This window comes from Labrus bergylta, chromosome 2 (genome assembly GCF_963930695.1).
Source record: "Labrus bergylta chromosome 2, fLabBer1.1, whole genome shotgun sequence".
Taxonomy (NCBI): Eukaryota; Metazoa; Chordata; class Actinopteri; order Labriformes; family Labridae; genus Labrus; species Labrus bergylta.
In genome coordinates this window covers 6,424,652-6,448,846 of record NC_089196.1, presented here as the reverse complement: position 1 = coordinate 6,448,846, position 24,195 = coordinate 6,424,652, and the positions used below count along the sequence as shown (strand labels likewise).

Below are 24,195 nucleotides of genomic sequence, written 5' to 3'. Positions count from 1 at the left end.
ACACGTGTTGGACAGAGCGGTCTGTGAGCGCTGCTCTGTGTGCCACACACACACAACATGTGGAGTCATTCAGCTGCACATGCGTCATGCAGCTGGCTCGTGTAACGGCTCAGGCATGTTAGCTATTACTGCTGCTTCCTCTTTTAAGGTTCCTCACGTCTTTGCTCTACACACACACATTAATTCTGCTCCTGAGGTGAGAAAGGGCTGCACAAAAAAATGTGCTTTCCTAGTGTCCTATCTGAAGTTTTTTATGTAGTGTAATTATTTATAAGAAACCTTAAAAAACCTGTACACAGACAGCAGGAGACTGAATTTAAAGAGAGTTATATAGAGCAGACTTTTACACACTGCACTCTAAACAATGTACCGTTGTTAGTCCTCACTGTAAAACACATTGCTGCCTCCGGCCCCTCAGCTCCTTTCATTACCAAAGAATCTAACCATGCCAGAGTCATGCTGAATGACGCCATATGTTCTTTCTTTGTCTTTGTTTAAAAAAAAAAAAATTATTTCAGGGGTTTTATTAGATGTTTTAATAACTTGTTCCCTCCACCGTTTGCTTTGAGATCTCGTGTAAAGCCGTTTGGATCACCTTGTTGCTGAGATCTGCTACATAAATAAACTCACCTTGCCAGAGTACAGTGTGGCATGAAGAGCAGCTCTGACTCACTGTGATCGCTGTGGAACATTTAGTGTAAGCTTTGCACTGATTGATGATAATGAAAACATCTTTGTGTGTGTATAGTTTTAGGTCCATTAAGCTGGTTTACATAGTTACTGAACTCCAGAGCAGCTGAGTGAGCAGAGGGGAAACCACACAGAAACCTCACAGAGGCCTGTTTGAAGCAATGCATCTCTGAAACACAATTAAGTTTATATATGAAATATACCTATGAGATGTAATCCTGCAGGAGACATTATCTCCAGCAGTCAATAGATATAAGTCAACTCTTTAAATTAGTAAATTCAGCTAAAATACAGCTCCTAGCCACTGGGGGCAGCACTGAGCTCCCTGCTGAAAAGAATCCAAGTTAGTGAGTTTACTAGAAATCCTGCAACCTCGATTTGACAGTTTGTGATAAATGACAGTAGAAGAAAACACTCTCTGTCTGAATAAGTCTCATTTAATAATAACTTTACTCTTACAAATATAAAACCTTTGACTTCAAAGTTAATGTTCTGACAAGAAGCAAAGCAGGGCTGTACTCCTTTGTATCTTATAGAACTGTACTTTTACAAACTGGTTTGTATAGGTGTTTGTGTGTTCTTGGTCTTGATCCCTAAATGTCTTGGTCTCGTCTCAGTCTTCAGCACTCTGGTCTCGGATACCTCTTTGTCTTGGTTTGTGTGGTCACTACTTTATATAGTCTAGAGCTGTAGCTGTGCTGTTTGTTGGATAACACATGTAGGTAGTTGTTACCATTCATCTGACAAATACACAAATATAACATTTAAATGTTTACTCCTTTTTTATGTATTTTTGTACATTCTAATATATTTTTTTAACTTTTATTGTACTCTTGGAAGCTTTTTTTAACCTCTATATACATGAAATACATTTTAAATAATGTCTCTTGGCTGGACAAGTATCAAAAACATTTCAAAACACTTTGTACTATGTAACTGTTTATGTGAGCAATAAATGTGAATTTAATTTACTATATTGATAACACTGTAAATGTTAAGGCCTGACTAGGGCTGAGAGTTGACACTTAGTAAAATACTGAAGCGGTATGTGCAATACACAAGTTATATACTTAGTATTTGAACTGTGTTTAATTTTATTGTCCTTATTTATGTTTAATGTTCATGTTTAAGTTAACTCGGTCAGGCTTGTTGTCCTTGTGTCAAGCATATTTATTTAATATTTTTTATGGTTGAAGCAAATTCCCTGTTTGTGATGTTTTCACATACCTGGCCATGAAGCTAATTCAGATTCTCATATCAGAGAAGATAAATTCAAATGTTTTTTTTCAGCTTATAAATCAAAAAGATAACGCTTTTATTTTGTTAAAAATAACTTTGAGAGTTGAATCTGTAAAAAATCCTCATTGAGATTTTAAATTGTTGGAAGCAGGATGTCAGAATGTGGCTGTATTAGTTCTTCTGGTTTTGTCTGTTTGTTCCGCAAATCATCACACTGTTTGCAGAGCTGTGCTAATCTTCACTCTGTACTAATATTTTAACACACACTGCCCACTGCCACAAACACCTATTTGTTCATTCCCCAACAGTCACACAGTGCGTGTCTGAGATTATAAGTGCAGGTCTGCTGGGTAAACTGTGGCACCTGTCGGTAAATGAAGCCTCTGTTAGAGTAAACAGCACAGGTGAAGGTAGAACAGAGCTCCATTTATACCTGATAGGTTCCTCTTAACTCTTAAACCACGCATATCAAAGCTGAGCGCCATGGCAACCAGGTACATATGTCATGGTATGACACCATCAGGTATTTACTCTTATTTCCACTTTCAGTGAGGAGCAGGATTCACATCCAGCTCAGACTGAGGCGCAGACACACAGAGATGAGAAATCATAAGAATACACCAAAGTTAAAGAAAAATCTCCCTAAGCCACCTGTGGACTAAATTATTGTGTCCATCAATATCATCAACAATTAGTTTTTTATAATCGTTACTCAGCAGTATCAGCCTCCTGCAGAAATACAACGAATCCCTGACGATGATTATGTTCTTGTTTGTAACAAACACTGCAAAGATTTTAGAATTCACTCAGTCTAAAGCAAGCAGAGTTTAAAAAACTAAATTGACCCCCACTCTTTAGGAGGATGACTGCAGAGGGTCTTTCTGCTGTCTAACCATGTTTGGTCAATTCAAACAAATACTGAGTGCAAAGAAATCCTAAATGTTTCCGTCATGGCTTCACGCTGGAGGGACGGCTCTGCATGAGCTCTGCATGAATGAGACAATCTTTGGGCAGAACATGTTAGACAAGATGAGACTCGCTAAATAACAGAGACTGTTGCATCATTAGTTATTTTTTTTACAAACAGAGATAAACTCTGCTGAAAAGTCACAGTAAGTCAATCCTCCTTCATTTCAAAAATTCCAAACAGATCACATTTTATCTTTCTGTCCCCTCAATACAAAACCCTAAAGGCACTGATCCAAGATCAGAGCATTCCTGCTGTCACTGCATCTCGATTTTTCCACAAAATGTCTCTGTGGTAAAAAAAAACAAACAGAGGGCACATTACGCAATATGTTTAAACTGCAGATCTTAACTGTCAGTCTCTTCTAGAGACCACATGTGGGAAAACGTTGAGCCCCTCCCATCATCTTGAAGCTGCGGAAAGGCACGGACTAAATCAAAGGATTTATCCCAGAAACCTGTCCCAGAGCATCATGGGATACTCTTTCACCATGTGCATGCACAATGTGTCCTCCTGGTAGGCCTTTATTTGATCAATTATAAAGTATATCTTTTATTAAAGGTAGAGTTCAGAAGACTTTTCGATGCAGCTTGTAAAAATAACATTCAAGCGGGGCCCCTCCTCCTGGGCTCATCGCCCCTGGAACTGCACATTCACTGCAGAGCATAGTGTGTACGTTTACTGCTTGTACCTACAATGCAATCTACTGCACGCTAGCAAAAGTTAACCACCGGTGTTTGGCACCTGCCTGTGGCCAACTCTGTGTCAGCGGGTGAAAGCCAATCGAAGCTTCACAATGATTTGGAACGAGTTTTATCCACGTGGTTTTGCCTGACTATTAGAGGTTGGAAAAAAATTTGATTTATGTAAAAATTGAGATTCTTCTCTTTCTGAGATTTAAAATTGATTCATAGCTTCCAAAAAGCTATTTTCTTTTCTTTTTTTTGAGGGGCTAATCAGTCACTCCATGCTAAGTGCTAATGCTAGCTCTTTAACTCAGTAGAATGCCAAATGGAGTAACAAGAAATTCAGCCAGTCAGTCTACTCAAATGACTGGAGTAGATCCTGAAGTACGTACTAAATCAAAAATAGACTTTGAATCCATGGATCAAGGAATCAAGAATCGTTTTGAATCGAAAATAGATTCTGAAATGAATCGTGACCCCAAGTATCAATCGAATCAAATCGTGAGACACCCAAAGATTCCCATCCCTACTCACTATGATAATGCTTTCTCTCCTTTGCCACTAAGTCCAGGGCCATCATATTCAGCAGTTTCAAAATGCGTCCAATGGCTGAATTGTACTCACTCCTAAACTCACCTGTGCGCTGTATTTGGCTTGGGGAAATACACCAGCTCCCCTCCCAGAAATGCCCAAGTCAACCAAAACAAACCAAACCATGAACAGGGTGAACCATGAACCAGGACAGGGTCTCTGCAGACCCAGTCACCACCACATACAGTATGTGGTGGTGACTGAGCGGCATTACTTTTGTTCTTAAGGAAAGAGACAAGACTCTGTTTTTAACAAAATGCCGTGCATAACATAAATGAATCATTTCCAGATGTTATCTGTGTGCAGGACTCACCATCGTTGCTGTGTCGGACACAGTCCTGCAGGACAGCGTGCCACTTCTGCTGCTCTTTCTCCGTCGTTACACAGAAGTAATAGTGACGGCCATACGGGTGCCACAGGATCAGAGGGAACTGTGTCGCACACTTAAGGAAAGGTGAACTTCCCACTTTGGCTTTAACACCTGGAAAAAATGAAGAAAACAAACATATGGAGGTCTGCATGTGTAATAAAACTCACAGATATTACAGTTTCCTTTAAATTAATAAATAAATGTCATTTGAAGAAGCATCAATGATGTAATCATTTGGACAAACCAAATACAGTATGTCATGTTCATTCTGCTCTTATCGGGGAAATAATTCAGGAGAAATATCGAGTTTTTCTGGAGACTGGTGAGGGTCTTTTTCACTATGACAGATGGTGTCAAAGAGAACAAAGCAACAAGAGAGGGATCTACCTTCAATGTGTTTGCTGCTATTTTGCTGCTGAGACAGAATCTAAAATAGTTTGGTGTTTTCGAAACCTATGACTGAGACTTATGAAATTCAGCTGACCCTGATTCAATGTGAAAGCACAGACAAAGTGTTTTTTCACTTCCTCATTTGGTTATTTTTGTCATGGCTCGCTCCACCCAACTTTGTCACACCCTGATCAAGTGCACTTTTTAGGATAAAAACACATAATAAACCACGACTAGTCCAGGTTAAGCAAACAGGAAGTCATTCCAGGCCCTGCTGCACCTTGTTGTTCAGAGGTCAACTGTTATTTGAGCATGCTCAGTGTTCATGAAAGGTCATGCCATTTGGTACGTTATCATAGACTGTAAAAATAAATGGACGAAGCCTCAGTGATGTCATCCATTGGTTTCTGAAGCAGACTTTTGAAGTTGATCGATGGCAGTCACAATGTTGGAAATGCTCTCTCAGACTCGGTGGGCCTAACAACAGACAAGAGCTGGAGCTGTAGGCGGGGCGTGGCTGTTCCGACCGACGGCGGGGGTGTTGTAGCTGTTTGTCAGGAGGCTTTTTTTTTTTGTAGCCACGCGAGAAGACTTCCTGTACTATGCAAGTAAATTTCCCTCTTATTCTTTTATAACCCACCAGCACCTACCTTACCGCTACGAGTTAAAAATAATACCAAATGTAACTTTATCAACAGAAGAACACAGATTATGACCAAACTGATTACTGGTAACAGAGAAACTTTTCTATCCTTCATAATGCAGTCAGGAGGAGAGACTGGGAAACCTGGTTTAAGTTTTTGATTCATTTGTTTTACAGCTGTTGAAAAGTAGATAAATAGTAAGATGAAACAAATGTTGACTGCCTCCTATTCCTGTTCAAATATGTACTGTGTGCTTTGTGTTAAATACAGTAGCTGTTATTGTTGTGTGGGTTTGCTTTTTACATCTTTTATCGCGTTCGTCATTCATCTATTTATTTTTTATTACACATCTGATCATAACCAAAGATCACTACGTTCAGATAGATAAACTATTTTCTCACAGCGTGTTAGAGCGAGCAGCAGCTGCAGACTCTGGCAGGTTCACACACATCCAGTCTGCTCTCATGTTGAATGAATTAAATGTGACATTTATGCGAGTAGCAGTCTCACTGAGGGCCTCTCTGCCCTACAGATACTGACAGTCTTTCACTCTTTACATGTTTCACTTTTGACTCCAAATGTATTACTTCTTCATATATATAATATATATATATTTTTTTTTTACCCCTGCATGTACATACACAAACAAACTGTTTAGGAAGTCATCAGAAAGGCTCAAAGTCTGAGAACATTTCCAGAAACTTAGTGTAAAATTTGGATTGCAATTCCTGGATACCGAATATATTTCAGCGCCTCATGGTTATTTGATGATGTGATCAGAAACCGTTGCAACCTGATAAACATAATAATGCCCCTCCCCCCTCACCCTCCCCCTCACCCTCCCCCTCACCTGGCAGGCTGTTACTAATCAGGTCGAGGTACTGATCCATAGACGTCAGCATTTTGTATCCGGCACAGTTGATGGTTCCTTTGGGGTTGAGGTGTCTGTCGTGGGACTGGTGGTTCAGACAGGGAGCGTGGTTCATATGTTAGACAAAGATTCAAACCAACATCATGGGAAAGAGACAGTTTTGTTTTTATTTTATTTTTTACTCACGGCTTTGTTGTCGTAGTAGTTGATGTTGTAGGAGTCTGGAACGAAGAGGAAGCGGTTCCTCCATTTCTTGTTCTCCTCGAGGTACTGAAAGAGCGAGCCGGAGAAGATGGACTTGTTCTCCAGAGGAACCTGTGGGTCACAAAAGAGAAAAGACAGGTTGTTCATAGTCTGTGTCTTTATCCTTAGAAACACTGGATTTCACACAACAGCTTTTAACCAAGCTGAGGCAAGACGAGGCTTTCTTACTAAAAGGAAAATGTTTGCTGTAAATAATAATAAATCTCTAGCTTCATTAAGAATCCCGTTTCTGCCCAAATAAGAAAAATCATAGTGAATCATATTTTGGTTTACTGAGCCTGTGGTGTGTTTCGCTCTCAGTTATGGTGTGTGATAGAGACTGGAAAAGTGTTCTCACTGAACATCATAAAATCACACTGAGATTGACCTTTCACCTTTTGGAAAGAAGATGACATCACTTCCTCTTTTTTCATATTAGACATTTGTGAGAATTGTTGTCTTTAATCAGGAGATACATTCTGAGTCTTGATACATTTATCAGCGTTGAGAGGGGACTTCTTTGAACTGGTCCAGATCACCCGGAGGAGGTGCATTACATCATGCATCTTCGTGTGACACAGGCCTGTTTGTATTTCACTCATCCCCTCACTGGGAGAGAAACTGCTTTGCTGTGCTAGGCAACAGTTAACACGTTGTAGTGCTGCACGATCGGAGAAAAATGTGTGAGGCGTGATGATAACATTGTTGAATTTTATGATAATGTGGTGCAATAAATAAACAAAAGAGTGCATATTTGCTATATCTCTATCTACCTGCTATTCTTCTTGTTTGACAGAACACACACGTGTCAACATGTTTCTCCTGAACCCAAAATAAAGCCATTTATCATTAAACTGGCACCAACTTCTTCTTACTGACTGCAATAAATCCAGACTCTGAGATGTGTTCATGGCAAAAGCACATGAAACAACAACTATGACATTGAGATTATTTGCACAGCTTCTACCTCTTTGTCCTGAAAATGTGTTATTTGAGTCCCTCTGTGTGCAGAAAACCTAGAAAACATTTCATCTCCCTTTCCTCTCTGAGCACATCTGTTCTTCATAGAGTTGTGATTTTTGAAAAGTTAGGATACATATTGGCAGCTTGTTTGGACATTTTTGCTGCCGAGTAAATACAGAGTTGGAAGTCAGTGTACACAGTTGTGCCGAAAGGTGTGTGTGTGTGTGTGTGTGTGGGGGGGTTACCTTGCGGTGCAGCAGCTGGGGTTGCGGGCCGCCTCCTCCTTCTATGTCAAAGCGAACTTTGTTAAAGAGAGCCACTGCATACTGCTGCTCATAGAGACGCCCAAACTCCCCCATCACCTCCCCAGTACGAGCTGAAACACACACACACACACACAAAACACACAGTTAGGACAGTAGTTGCATTATTCAGTTCTGTTTATATGGTCTAAAATGTATGCGTTTGTCATATTTACAGAGGTTATGTTGTGTTGGGCCACGCAGGCTTAGAACAGTCATACAATGGACTTGGGCCTGCACCTCTGTAAAAGCCTCATTTGAGTTATTCACTGAGATCACAAAGAGGCCTAAAAGGACTCTTAATCCCAGAATCCCCTGCGGTACTTCACACCTACGTGTGAAGTAAAGGGGGGACCGGAACCTCTCTCTCCTCATTGGAGGGGACCTGAGGTAGACCCCCATGGAGCAGGCCAGGCTACAAAACTCCAAGACTTCCATTGCTCGCTCTCTTTCACGCGCTGACCTTCGGTGCTCGGAGACCCAAGAAGATCTCCTGTTTCCTGCAACAATCTTCCTTTGTTTTAAGTTTTGGCGCGCAGGTAATCCGCGGCCGGCAGTGTTCTAAATTCCGAGCTCGGATTGTCCAGTGAACGCATCTCAGTTTCTCGGAGAGCGTCAGACTATAACAGATTATCAGAAAGATAACGGTCTTATTCCGTCCTGCAACGAAAGGACATCAAAAGACATTTTTCCACTCGACGGAGAACCAACGAAGCCGCTCTCGCCGTAAGGGACCCTCGCCGCCATCAGACGCCTCTGCACCAGGACGGACAGAAGATCTGCTCCATCGCCGGACTCTTTTCCTTTCACCAATCGCGGACAAAGCGATTCACAAGTGAGGCTTAATTAGGTCTGGGCAGAATTAGCTTTAGAGAGTGTTTTTAACAATTGTTGATCAAAGCAGAAACTGTAATTTTTATCTTTGTTGGACCTGCGTCCTGAGTTTTAACTGTTTAAAACTCTTGTTGTTTCGGACCGCTGCGTCCTATATGTGTTTATCGTAACAGCGTTATAACCGGGTATTACTCTTCTGATCAGAAAGGCCAGTGTAAGCCGTATTAACCTGAATTCGGCTATTGGTTTGTTTCTGTGAATGAAGGGAATTACTCCGAGTTGTGGCGCGGGAGTCGGACTGTGATCCGGCCTCTTCAGGCACGCATTTCTCTTTTATTCTCTTTTATTTCCCCTTCTACGCACACACATACACACATATTCCTGTGTAAACGTACATCTGGAGACCAATTCCACCACCGCGCCATTACGCACAGAGATCTATACACTCGCGGCTATCCAGACGCCTCAGAGACACAGACTGTGTAGGGCCGAACTCAGTCTCTTTTAGACCTTAAGGCCACATTTAGGCCTTTGTTAGGTGTGTGCCATCGGAAGGGCGACCACGTGGGACGAAGTAATCTTCCCCCCCCTTCTCTCTCCCTTTCATCCACACGCGCACGCACCCAGGTCTTTGTTAGGTTTGCGCCATCGTGAACGACCACGAGGGTACGAAGCCATCTCCCCCCCTTTCTTCTTCCCTCTCTCTCTCTCTCTCTCTCTCTCACACACACACACACACACACACACACACACACCTACATTCACACCCCTTCCACAAGCCTTTGCTTGATAATGTTTGTTGCTTAGATTAGTTTATAATAGTTATTTGTTTAATTAAGTTCATTGATTTTGGATTGATGTTGCTTTGTTTAAATAAATTCTGTTATAATTTAAGAGAGCAGTTGTTTGTGGTTACTGGTGTATTTACATTGTGATATAAGCTGGGTGCGAAGGCTTTGTGTACGGATTTCACGCCTTCAATTTATGAAATATAGTTATTCATTATTAATAATATTAGTAATTAAATAACTAATTTGAGACTGATTTGAGTGATATTTTGGTTATATTTACCTGATTACAGGTTGGTGCCCCAAAACGAGATTAAACATAGTTTAATGATATTTTATTTATATTATTAATAATTAAGTATAATTATTAAAGAATATAACCAAAGTTGACTTGATACAACCCCAACAAATGGTGCAGCCCGTGTGAGGCCTTCAATAAACCAGCTTTATTGCACTGTAAATGCACAGTAATCCAAACTTAAAATCCTAAAAAGGATCCTTCGGAAGAAAATTATATTTTCTTTAAATTTTGTGGTTTAAGCAAAGCAGACATCAAGCTGTGGCTTAGTTGTGTTGTATGTTGTTAGTTAATGGTTAAAGCCATAACTGTTGTCCCCTTTGGGTCCATACAACAATTGGACATAATGATGCAGCTAGTGTGACTTTATCAAGGAACTTGATTTGTTGCATTAATCTAGATTTTGATCCTGAAGTATTCTACTAAAGGATTGTGATGCTCCTTGTTGTTTGAGAGCCATTTGGCCAGATGAGAGTGTAACCTCATCATTGTTGCATAGCCAGCTGTCTGAGAGGTGTGAGTTCCTCCCTTATTTTGAGGACTTGAGGTGTGAATCCCCTCTCCTATCTTCCAGGATAGACTGCAGTGATCAGTTGGGAAACTTAGATAAGATTTGCTCTTGTGTACCAAGACCCTAGGTGAGTCGGGGGCTGAGACTCCTTTTGGATCAGACGACGCAGCACTGCAAGAAACTGCTGCCGGTCTGACGAACCTCTCCTCAGAGGAGAGTGCCAACCTATATAGCTAGTCAATTAGCATTAGTGATAAGAAGTTAGAAGAGCTAGTTGATCTTGTCAACCACAGAGCCAGGCTCACCCCTAATAAAGACAGAATGTATGCAGAAGACATACATCAACTATGGGCCAAAGCTCACTATGGATCAGACGATCCACCCCTTCAAGACGTAGTTGCTAATCTTATCCACCTCCCTACAGAGCAGCTCGACAGCCTGAACTCCTACACCCTCAGCACATGTGAAAAGAGACTAAAGGGCTTGGTTGAATATGCAAATCAACCAACTGGGAAGCCAACACGTACAGCTTCAGATGTTCTAGGCGAAATTCTCCTCCTTTATCAGCGCAAATCAAATGTGCAGAATGAGATACACCGGGAACAGCTAGCCCGGGTACTAGAAGAAGGACAGATCCTGCGGGACGACTTCGAAAGAATGCAGGATAAACTAAAGACCTTGCAGGAAAATTGCAAGGCCCTGCAGGAGGAGAATAAAACACTGCACGAAAGCAGCAAACTGGCCGAACAGAGGAAACGAAGTGATATGGTACCCAGAGTTCAGGACAGGCAGAGAAGGACTTCAGCCCCCAGATCAGATGAGGAAACCTCAGACGAAGGATGGGAGACTGAAACAAGCCCCTGGAGGAGGGAGACAGACATGTTGCAGGATCTGGAGGAGAGGGGAAGGCACCGCCGGGTCGACCCAGGCACAAAAGCGCCCACGTCCTCAGACCACCCGGTAAAGAGTAGGATGAGTAAAGAGGAAGGGCCCCCGCGTTCCGCCATACGCTTTGAGCGAAGAGAACCCTCACCCCGCAGGATGAGAGGCTTTACTCCCCCTAGAGACAGGGAGGAGACACAGGCCCAATTGGGCACCAAACGCTACCTGTCCCACGATAGACGGCCACGTCTGAGCCGAACACAAACCCCGCCACGGTTACAACCCTACTACCGTGACAACCACAGGGCTTACGATTCATCAGACGAATCGGACGACCCTCGCCAGCCTTCGGGTCAGGGCCTGCGAACCAGGCAGATAGAACCTCAGGCCAAAGATCTGAAGCGTTTTGACCCAGATAGCCCAGATTCAAGTATTAACGATTACTTTAGAGAAGTTGACCATTGTCTCCTTGACCTGCCTCATGCGTCCTCACATGAAAAACTGAAACGGATCTGGAAGACTACGGCTAGGAGTGTCCGTGATTTCATGGGGACACTCCCACCAAAGGTCCGATCCTTGCAGAAAGGAAACAAATCTGTTAATCAGCACTTACAAACTGCCAAGCAGAAAGTGTTGGACATGCTTGAATTAATTCAGGGAGCACAGGTAAGCATGGAGCAAGACATATCGTCAGGATATGACTCTGATCCTGGACCAAGCCCCTTAAGAGATCAAACAACCCTGCTGAAAAAGCTCAGTAAAGAACCGAGCAGCCAGGATAACCCAAGGACTGAGGAAATAAGTCTAGTTTTCCCTGATTTTGACTGTGGAGCCCCGCTCCTTGGGGAAACGCCCCAGTTCTCTGACAACTGTGACACCCTTTCACACCTTCACAGGTTTGAATCACCACATAGGAAGGGGGGTGACTTCTCAGCCCCCAGAGGAAGAGATAACACCAGGCCCCCTCCTGCTACCTGTAGGTTCCCATTGCAGGATTCACGGCTAAGGAATATCCAAACCTCAGATGACTGGGATGGCTCCCTTCTACCCAGAGATCAAAGAATGCGCATAAGGCTCATTGAATCTATGGCACAGGATGTAGAGCGGTTTGATCCAGATAACTCAGACCTCTGCATCGATGATTACCTCAGAGAGATTAACCTGTGTCTCAGTGAGGTACCTGATGCATCCACAAGAGAAAAACTCAGGCTGATCTGGAAGACAACTTCCAAGAGTGTCCGTAACTTCACGACTACCCTTCAGCCTGAGATCAGATACCAGTACTCTGCGCTCTGCAATGCTTTGCGCCAGGAATACTCCACCTACATTGACCCTGCATCTGCCCTTCTTAGTGCTTTCAGTGTCTTGCATCAGAAGCATGAGGCCCCCAAAGATTATTACTGGCGACTTAGATCTGCATATTTCCAGGGACGTAAGGCTCCAGGTTTGGAAGAGAACCCAACTTTCAAGTCCATCTTCATGCACAATCTGCATGGCTGCGTGCGTTCAGATGTCACCCTGCATAGTCGTACACATCAGCTTAGTATGAAAGAGATCAAGAGATTCGCACAGGCGGTTTGGCAGACACGCTTACGCCACGTGTCACGTGAGGGCAACAAGTTGCCTCGTGCTAGGAATAAGAGACCATATCACCGGCAGAATAGAGAACAGAGCCAGGGGGGTGGGACTCAACCACAGAGTAGGTTCCAGCCTGGAGAACTGATCGCTACCAGATCCGAACGGAACTCTCGGGATGGCCGTAGTCTGAGACAGAAGGGTAGGTATAATCGGAGTTCCTACGAGCTCCCTAAGGACTCCCTCGCTTACAGAGAACCCGATTCTGACTCCACATAGGAGTGGGGTGTAGCCTCCATTCTAGAAACACAACAATGTTACTCTACCGACATGAATGTTTCCTAGTCCCTGTTTTGTGTTTTGACATTGGTAGGGAGACACATAATGTACATGTACATTTACACACCTACATGCCACAAACACCTTCCCACAGGCTTACTCCTGCCCAGGCTAGGAGTTAGCCCACAAATCTACACCTTATACTCTTCTCTTTCTCCCCTCCTTTTGTCTGTTTGTTTCATTTGTTTTGTTAAAGAATGCACCTTGAGTAGCAAAGCTTTGCTAATGCCTGGTTATGTTTTATGCCTAGCTTTAGACATAGTTAGACAGTCTGCCCAGACTTTGCCTCAGCGTCTGCCCAGACCGAATGCCTCTCAAAATGTATGGACTTTTTGCTCACTAACTATTTGAAAATTTGTCTCCTCACACATGGACTGTTGGCCCTATTTGCCCTAAAGACCGCGACCCGCAATCCCATTCTTCAGGACAAAGGGGGGATGTTGGGCCACGCAGGCTTAGAACAGTCATACAATGGACTTGGGCCTGCACCTCTGTAAAAGCCTCATTTGAGTTATTCACTGAGATCACAAAGAGGCCTAAAAGGACTCTTAATCCCAGAATCCCCTGCGGTACTTCACACCTACGTGTGAAGTAAAGGGGGGACCGGAACCTCTCTCTCCTCATTGGAGGGGACCTGAGGTAGACCCCCATGGAGCAGGCCAGGCTACAAAACTCCAAGACTTCCATTGCTCGCTCTCTTTCACGCGCTGACCTTCGGTGCTCGGAGACCCAAGAAGATCTCCTGTTTCCTGCAACAATCTTCCTTTGTTTTAAGTTTTGGCGCGCAGGTAATCCGCGGCCGGCAGTGTTCTAAATTCCGAGCTCGGATTGTCCAGTGAACGCATCTCAGTTTCTCGGAGAGCGTCAGACTATAACAGATTATCAGAAAGATAACGGTCTTATTCCGTCCTGCAACGAAAGGACATCAAAAGACATTTTTCCACTCGACGGAGAACCAACGAAGCCGCTCTCGCCGTAAGGGACCCTCGCCGCCATCAGACGCCTCTGCACCAGGACGGACAGAAGATCTGCTCCATCGCCGGACTCTTTTCCTTTCACCAATCGCGGACAAAGCGATTCACAAGTGAGGCTTAATTAGGTCTGGGCAGAATTAGCTTTAGAGAGTGTTTTTAACAATTGTTGATCAAAGCAGAAACTGTAATTTTTATCTTTGTTGGACCTGCGTCCTGAGTTTTAACTGTTTAAAACTCTTGTTGTTTCGGACCGCTGCGTCCTATATGTGTTTATCGTAACAGCGTTATAACCGGGTATTACTCTTCTGATCAGAAAGGCCAGTGTAAGCCGTATTAACCTGAATTCGGCTATTGGTTTGTTTCTGTGAATGAAGGGAATTACTCCGAGTTGTGGCGCGGGAGTCGGACTGTGATCCGGCCTCTTCAGGCACGCATTTCTCTTTTATTCTCTTTTATTTCCCCTTCTACGCACACACATACACACATATTCCTGTGTAAACGTACATCTGGAGACCAATTCCACCACCGCGCCATTACGCACAGAGATCTATACACTCGCGGCTATCCAGACGCCTCAGAGACACAGACTGTGTAGGGCCGAACTCAGTCTCTTTTAGACCTTAAGGCCACATTTAGGCCTTTGTTAGGTGTGTGCCATCGGAAGGGCGACCACGTGGGACGAAGTAATCTTCCCCCCCCTTCTCTCTCCCTTTCATCCACACGCGCACGCACCCAGGTCTTTGTTAGGTTTGCGCCATCGTGAACGACCACGAGGGTACGAAGCCATCTCCCCCCCTTTCTTCTTCCCTCTCTCTCTCTCTCTCTCTCTCTCACACACACACACACACACACACACACACACACCTACATTCACACCCCTTCCACAAGCCTTTGCTTGATAATGTTTGTTGCTTAGATTAGTTTATAATAGTTATTTGTTTAATTAAGTTCATTGATTTTGGATTGATGTTGCTTTGTTTAAATAAATTCTGTTATAATTTAAGAGAGCAGTTGTTTGTGGTTACTGGTGTATTTACATTGTGATATAAGCTGGGTGCGAAGGCTTTGTGTACGGATTTCACGCCTTCAATTTATGAAATATAGTTATTCATTATTAATAATATTAGTAATTAAATAACTAATTTGAGACTGATTTGAGTGATATTTTGGTTATATTTACCTGATTACAGGTTGGTGCCCCAAAACGAGATTAAACATAGTTTAATGATATTTTATTTATATTATTAATAATTAAGTATAATTATTAAAGAATATAACCAAAGTTGACTTGATACAACCCCAACAAATGGTGCAGCCCGTGTGAGGCCTTCAATAAACCAGCTTTATTGCACTGTAAATGCACAGTAATCCAAACTTAAAATCCTAAAAAGGATCCTTCGGAAGAAAATTATATTTTCTTTAAATTTTGTGGTTTAAGCAAAGCAGACATCAAGCTGTGGCTTAGTTGTGTTGTATGTTGTTAGTTAATGGTTAAAGCCATAACTGTTGTCCCCTTTGGGTCCATACAACAATTGGACATAATGATGCAGCTAGTGTGACTTTATCAAGGAACTTGATTTGTTGCATTAATCTAGATTTTGATCCTGAAGTATTCTACTAAAGGATTGTGATGCTCCTTGTTGTTTGAGAGCCATTTGGCCAGATGAGAGTGTAACCTCATCATTGTTGCATAGCCAGCTGTCTGAGAGGTGTGAGTTCCTCCCTTATTTTGAGGACTTGAGGTGTGAATCCCCTCTCCTATCTTCCAGGATAGACTGCAGTGATCAGTTGGGAAACTTAGATAAGATTTGCTCTTGTGTACCAAGACCCTAGGTGAGTCGGGGGCTGAGACTCCTTTTGGATCAGACGACGCAGCACTGCAAGAAACTGCTGCCGGTCTGACGAACCTCTCCTCAGAGGAGAGTGCCAACCTATATAGCTAGTCAATTAGCATTAGTGATAAGAAGTTAGAAGAGCTAGTTGATCTTGTCAACCACAGAGCCAGGCTCACCCCTAATAAAGACAGAATGTATGCAGAAGACATACATCAACTATGGGCCAAAGCTCACTATGGATCAGACGATCCACCCCTTCAAGACGTAGTTGCTAATCTTATCCACCTCCCTACAGAGCAGCTCGACAGCCTGAACTCCTACACCCTCAGCACATGTGAAAAGAGACTAAAGGGCTTGGTTGAATATGCAAATCAACCAACTGGGAAGCCAACACGTACAGCTTCAGATGTTCTAGGCGAAATTCTCCTCCTTTATCAGCGCAAATCAAATGTGCAGAATGAGATACACCGGGAACAGCTAGCCCGGGTACTAGAAGAAGGACAGATCCTGCGGGACGACTTCGAAAGAATGCAGGATAAACTAAAGACCTTGCAGGAAAATTGCAAGGCCCTGCAGGAGGAGAATAAAACACTGCACGAAAGCAGCAAACTGGCCGAACAGAGGAAACGAAGTGATATGGTACCCAGAGTTCAGGACAGGCAGAGAAGGACTTCAGCCCCCAGATCAGATGAGGAAACCTCAGACGAAGGATGGGAGACTGAAACAAGCCCCTGGAGGAGGGAGACAGACATGTTGCAGGATCTGGAGGAGAGGGGAAGGCACCGCCGGGTCGACCCAGGCACAAAAGCGCCCACGTCCTCAGACCACCCGGTAAAGAGTAGGATGAGTAAAGAGGAAGGGCCCCCGCGTTCCGCCATACGCTTTGAGCGAAGAGAACCCTCACCCCGCAGGATGAGAGGCTTTACTCCCCCTAGAGACAGGGAGGAGACACAGGCCCAATTGGGCACCAAACGCTACCTGTCCCACGATAGACGGCCACGTCTGAGCCGAACACAAACCCCGCCACGGTTACAACCCTACTACCGTGACAACCACAGGGCTTACGATTCATCAGACGAATCGGACGACCCTCGCCAGCCTTCGGGTCAGGGCCTGCGAACCAGGCAGATAGAACCTCAGGCCAAAGATCTGAAGCGTTTTGACCCAGATAGCCCAGATTCAAGTATTAACGATTACTTTAGAGAAGTTGACCATTGTCTCCTTGACCTGCCTCATGCGTCCTCACATGAAAAACTGAAACGGATCTGGAAGACTACGGCTAGGAGTGTCCGTGATTTCATGGGGACACTCCCACCAAAGGTCCGATCCTTGCAGAAAGGAAACAAATCTGTTAATCAGCACTTACAAACTGCCAAGCAGAAAGTGTTGGACATGCTTGAATTAATTCAGGGAGCACAGGTAAGCATGGAGCAAGACATATCGTCAGGATATGACTCTGATCCTGGACCAAGCCCCTTAAGAGATCAAACAACCCTGCTGAAAAAGCTCAGTAAAGAACCGAGCAGCCAGGATAACCCAAGGACTGAGGAAATAAGTCTAGTTTTCCCTGATTTTGACTGTGGAGCCCCGCTCCTTGGGGAAACGCCCCAGTTCTCTGACAACTGTGACACCCTTTCACACCTTCACAGGTTTGAATCACCACATAGGAAGGGGGGTGACTTCTCAGCCCCCAGAGGAAGAGATAACACCAGGCCCCCTCCTGCTACCTGTAGGTTCCCATTGCAGGATTCACGGCTAAGGAATATCCAAACCTCAGATGACTGGGATGGCTCCCTTCTACCCAGAGATCAAAGAATGCGCATAAGGCTCATTGAATCTATGGCACAGGATGTAGAGCGGTTTGATCCAGATAACTCAGACCTCTGCATCGATGATTACCTCAGAGAGATTAACCTGTGTCTCAGTGAGGTACCTGATGCATCCACAAGAGAAAAACTCAGGCTGATCTGGAAGACAACTTCCAAGAGTGTCCGTAACTTCACGACTACCCTTCAGCCTGAGATCAGATACCAGTACTCTGCGCTCTGCAATGCTTTGCGCCAGGAATACTCCACCTACATTGACCCTGCATCTGCCCTTCTTAGTGCTTTCAGTGTCTTGCATCAGAAGCATGAGGCCCCCAAAGATTATTACTGGCGACTTAGATCTGCATATTTCCAGGGACGTAAGGCTCCAGGTTTGGAAGAGAACCCAACTTTCAAGTCCATCTTCATGCACAATCTGCATGGCTGCGTGCGTTCAGATGTCACCCTGCATAGTCGTACACATCAGCTTAGTATGAAAGAGATCAAGAGATTCGCACAGGCGGTTTGGCAGACACGCTTACGCCACGTGTCACGTGAGGGCAACAAGTTGCCTCGTGCTAGGAATAAGAGACCATATCACCGGCAGAATAGAGAACAGAGCCAGGGGGGTGGGACTCAACCACAGAGTAGGTTCCAGCCTGGAGAACTGATCGCTACCAGATCCGAACGGAACTCTCGGGATGGCCGTAGTCTGAGACAGAAGGGTAGGTATAATCGGAGTTCCTACGAGCTCCCTAAGGACTCCCTCGCTTACAGAGAACCCGATTCTGACTCCACATAGGAGTGGGGTGTAGCCTCCATTCTAGAAACACAACAATGTTACTCTACCGACATGAATGTTTCCTAGTCCCTGTTTTGTGTTTTGACATTGGTAGGGAGACACATAATGTACATGTACATTTACACACCTACATGCCACAAACACCTTCCCACAGGCTTACTCCTGCCCAGGCTAGGAGTTAGCCCACAAATCTACACCTTATACTCTTCTCTTTCTCCCCTCCTTTTGTCTGTTTGTTTCATTTGTTTTGTTAAAGAATGCACCTTGAGTAGCAAAGCTTTGCTAATGCCTGGTTATGTTTTATGCCTAGCTTTAGACATAGTTAGACAGTCTGCCCAGACTTTGCCTCAGCGTCTGCCCAGACCGAATGCCTCTCAAAATGTATGGACTTTTTGCTCACTAACTATTTGAAAATTTGTCTCCTCACACATGGACTGTTGGCCCTATTTGCCCTAAAGACCGCGACCCGCAATCCCATTCTTCAGGACAAAGGGGGGATGTTGGGCCACGCAGGCTTAGAACAGTCATACAATGGACTTGGGCCTGCACCTCTGTAAAAGCCTCATTTGAGTTATTCACTGAGATCACAAAGAGGCCTAAAAGGACTCTTAATCCCAGAATCCCCTGCGGTACTTCACACCTACGTGTGAAGTAAAGGGGGGACCGGAACCTCTCTCTCCTCATTGGAGGGGACCTGAGGTAGACCCCCATGGAGCAGGCCAGGCTACAAAACTCCAAGACTTCCATTGCTCGCTCTCTTTCACGCGCTGACCTTCGGTGCTCGGAGACCCAAGAAGATCTCCTGTTTCCTGCAACAATCTTCCTTTGTTTTAAGTTTTGGCGCGCAGGTAATCCGCGGCCGGCAGTGTTCTAAATTCCGAGCTCGGATTGTCCAGTGAACGCATCTCAGTTTCTCGGAGAGCGTCAGACTATAACAGATTATCAGAAAGATAACGGTCTTATTCCGTCCTGCAACGAAAGGACATCAAAAGACATTTTTCCACTCGACGGAGAACCAACGAAGCCGCTCTCGCCGTAAGGGACCCTCGCCGCCATCAGACGCCTCTGCACCAGGACGGACAGAAGATCTGCTCCATCGCCGGACTCTTTTCCTTTCACCAATCGCGGACAAAGCGATTCACAAGTGAGGCTTAATTAGGTCTGGGCAGAATTAGCTTTAGAGAGTGTTTTTAACAATTGTTGATCAAAGCAGAAACTGTAATTTTTATCTTTGTTGGACCTGCGTCCTGAGTTTTAACTGTTTAAAACTCTTGTTGTTTCGGACCGCTGCGTCCTATATGTGTTTATCGTAACAGCGTTATAACCGGGTATTACTCTTCTGATCAGAAAGGCCAGTGTAAGCCGTATTAACCTGAATTCGGCTATTGGTTTGTTTCTGTGAATGAAGGGAATTACTCCGAGTTGTGGCGCGGGAGTCGGACTGTGATCCGGCCTCTTCAGGCACGCATTTCTCTTTTATTCTCTTTTATTTCCCCTTCTACGCACACACATACACACATATTCCTGTGTAAACGTACATCTGGAGACCAATTCCACCACCGCGCCATTACGCACAGAGATCTATACACTCGCGGCTATCCAGACGCCTCAGAGACACAGACTGTGTAGGGCCGAACTCAGTCTCTTTTAGACCTTAAGGCCACATTTAGGCCTTTGTTAGGTGTGTGCCATCGGAAGGGCGACCACGTGGGACGAAGTAATCTTCCCCCCCCTTCTCTCTCCCTTTCATCCACACGCGCACGCACCCAGGTCTTTGTTAGGTTTGCGCCATCGTGAACGACCACGAGGGTACGAAGCCATCTCCCCCCCTTTCTTCTTCCCTCTCTCTCTCTCTCTCTCTCTCTCACACACACACACACACACACACACACACACACCTACATTCACACCCCTTCCACAAGCCTTTGCTTGATAATGTTTGTTGCTTAGATTAGTTTATAATAGTTATTTGTTTAATTAAGTTCATTGATTTTGGATTGATGTTGCTTTGTTTAAATAAATTCTGTTATAATTTAAGAGAGCAGTTGTTTGTGGTTACTGGTGTATTTACATTGTGATATAAGCTGGGTGCGAAGGCTTTGTGTACGGATTTCACGCCTTCAATTTATGAAATATAGTTATTCATTATTAATAATATTAGTAATTAAATAACTAATTTGAGACTGATTTGAGTGATATTTTGGTTATATTTACCTGATTACAGGTTGGTGCCCCAAAACGAGATTAAACATAGTTTAATGATATTTTATTTATATTATTAATAATTAAGTATAATTATTAAAGAATATAACCAAAGTTGACTTGATACAACCCCAACAGTTGGTATGTGTGTGATGCCTGGATGCTCACTGTGATTCCAACAATAATCACAACAGTTTCAGGTGTGTTACACTGCAAGTCTGCAGTTTTATTAATGTGATTCAGAAGAGATCCACAAATACAGACTTGACCCTTGTTTGAATGTTTGAATGATTTCCCTGATGTGGAATATAGTTAGGCAAGTAGTATTGATATAAGTCTTACGCCAGGATGCCTGGCCGTTATCTGCATCTTTGAACTTTTGTTTTTCTTCAAGTCCTGTGAGCAAATAGTTAATTATGTTTTTAAGATGCAAGTTAAACACTTTAAGAGGCAAGATGAAGACAGGCTTTAAAAAGAAAAGAGGTATTTCTAAACTGCTCTTTTTGTGCACCATCACTGAGTCAACATGGTTGCCGCTGGAAGATGAGCAAAGACTGGATCTCTGAAACTTCACATTTTAATAAAGTTGACTAGCACAACCGAGGATTTCTCTTTATAAAATAAGTTGTGGAGGGAAGCTGCACTAACTAGCTGCTGATATTATCTTAAATAATGAATGAGTCACTGACAAGAATTCAAATTAATTTGAATAAAATTTGAATGATTGCTATCAAATGTCCGTCAAGGTAATATATGAGTCCTACATACTCCTCCACATGCTGTTTGGTTTCTGCTTCAGTAGCTGTGGTTTTTATAGTATGCTTGTCTGTAGGGGTATAAATACAAATATAAAGCTTGAACAAATCTACACAACATGCATGCAAAAGGCATTATATGTATGATCATAATGGGTAGCCAAAGTTCTTATTATTATTTTCTTCTCACATCGTCTATTTATTCACTATCTACCTGAACATATATTGATGCCGCTTGCTTTGTAATCCCTGACCATCAAGAAGAAGACCTGAGGTTTTATCAGGTTTATTTGAGGTGTCATGCACACAAAACACACAAGTTAGATTATGCAGGAATTTTGATGTTGAGTGTTTTTTTTTTTTAAAGAAAAAGTGATCATTATTTTCACTTTCAGCTGAACTGAAGTAACGTTTTTTTTATTTTTTATCTTTACATCACTCTTGTTAACATAGCGACAAAGTGCTTTCCGGGGAGTTTAAAGCATGTTTAAAAAGAATTTTAACAAAAAAAATATGGGTAGAAAGTACAAAGGACCTTTTTAACTGGGATGTAACAATTATTAAAATTTTCCTTTTTTTAGGCAAAAAAAGTATCTTGTTTTATTGGTCTGCTCTGAGGGTCCTAATTGTCCACGTGTGGATATCACAAATCACAGGCCTGTTGCCTTCAGAGAAACTGACTCATGACCTCAATCATTAAACTGACAAATTCTGGAGATTGTGGAAACCTTTGGACTCTTTCCTTCAGAGACTCTAAAGCATTTGTCCTGCAAAAAAGCAGTCTTACATTCCTGACTGCTAAACCTGTGTGTGCGACTTATTTTGTTCCTGCTGTATCAACACGCTGCCAATCCATATGTGATAATGATCTCATGCTCCCTGAACCACTCAGTCACAATCTGAGCCTGATGAATCCTGCTGTTGTCATCTTGAACTATGCCTGTGCAATCATGGAAATAAATCAATGATGTGAAAACCTAGTCATTCAGTATATTCAGGTAGTCAGCTTAAAGCACATAAAGTTGCTGAACCCCTCTATTCAACTGTGGATGTCTGTAGGTCCTCCTGCAGACCTGCACTCTACCCTGCTTATTGATTGCCGGAAAAGTTTATAATGCTGAGTGTGCAGGTAGATTAGGAGGGGGGGAGGAAAAAAGTTAGAAAAAGTTAGAATAAAATACAGACCGCCAAAGTCACAGACGCAAGAGAGGAGAACTAAATATCTGGGGCACAGCGAGGGGGAGAGTGGAGGAGCAACATCTGGAGATGTGCAGCGACAGCAGTGTGTGTTTACTACACAGGCTGAGTCACCTTGCACAGTGACTGTGGCGTGTTTACCAATGCAGTGTGTTTCACTTTGCGTGCAGATACATACGTTTGTACACTTGAGTTTTCAGGTACTTTGTAACTGACGTGCTGTTCAGTAAACTGTAGAGTTAATCGAGTGTCAGAGTGGTGCCCGTCTGCTATCATTAAACCAGAAACAATAAAACTGATTCAGCATCAACATCTCTGTTTACACATGTTCCACTGTCACACTGCCAAGACTGTAATGATGTTAAGTCTAATGAGGAAAATTAGGCCCCAAAAGGCCAAACTGTATTTAACTCCAAGAAAACAAAAAGAGGCTTTGTTCACTCTCTGATGAATTAAAAAAAGAGCAGTCTATCAAAATCCTTTAGATTGATTCAATTATAATAAAGTGTGTTTATTTAATTAATATACCATGCTAAATCAAGCTTTAATTGATCTCCTTTGGGTTCGTCAGACAATCATCCCTCATTACATGATATTACTTTTTTTTTTTTTTTTTTTACGTGCCTCGCAGTGTATTTGGTGAAATCCAGGAATTTTTCAAACAAAGTATCCAACTGAATCGTAAGAAGTGGATGTGGTTACAGTAAAATAAACCAACTGTGTCTCTACTTCCTGTTTTAAAAACTTAAGTTTGTCATTTTGCTGGACTTGAGTATAGTGACTGATATCATTAACATATTACAAAAATGTTTACTGAAGTAATTAATCACATGAGAAGTGGGGTTATTTTCTCATAGACCTCTATGGAATCAGATCTCATGATAAAACATGAGACATGGGTCATACTAACCCATGTGTTAGGATTTAGTTTTTCAGTCAGCAACTTTTACTTAAAGCCTGTTTTATGCAATCCAAAATAAGCATCCCAATATTTGACAATACTTTAAATTACAGATGAACCTTTCTCAAGCTGAATTATCTGCAAACCTTTGCCTATACAGCTCCACCCTCCAAGTAAGGTCACTTCTGGCTCTGAAAAAAACCAAGATGGCCTCAGAAAAAAATGCCAAATTAGAGGCATCAACACTGTTAAACATTAATCTATAACAGTCAGTCTGTGGTTGCGGTCAAAAGGGGATGTAGCGCTGATGTTTCATCAATAAATTTCCCTGAAAACCAATAATGCAGATCAGCTCAGAGCTTCCAGCTGTAATTTAGATATTAGAAACATCGGAATTTAAAGAATGGGCTGCCTTTTTGTGGCTAGAGCTGGATCCAATTAAACTTAGAGAAAAAACCGCCAAAGAGGGGGGCCATACTAATACAGTTGAATGGATACATAATCTGACACAAGTTCTGCATGAATCTTGAAAACAACTAAG

At 43.1% G+C, this 24,195-nt stretch overlaps 1 protein-coding gene across 1 annotated transcript in view; it reads right to left on the bottom strand.

Annotated features, from left to right (window-relative positions):
- Positions 1–24,195, bottom strand: part of niban2b (niban apoptosis regulator 2b) — a 51,419-nt gene that overhangs the window by 14,873 nt on the left and 12,351 nt on the right. Inside the window, exons 2-5 of the mRNA XM_020641115.3 lie at positions 7,900–8,030; positions 6,635–6,763; positions 6,428–6,533; positions 4,487–4,654 (exon numbers count right to left, since the gene is read on the bottom strand). Of these exons, the coding sequence (XP_020496771.1) occupies positions 4,487–4,654; positions 6,428–6,533; positions 6,635–6,763; positions 7,900–8,030 (534 nt within the window). The remainder of the gene's footprint in view (positions 1–4,486; positions 4,655–6,427; positions 6,534–6,634; positions 6,764–7,899; positions 8,031–24,195) is intronic.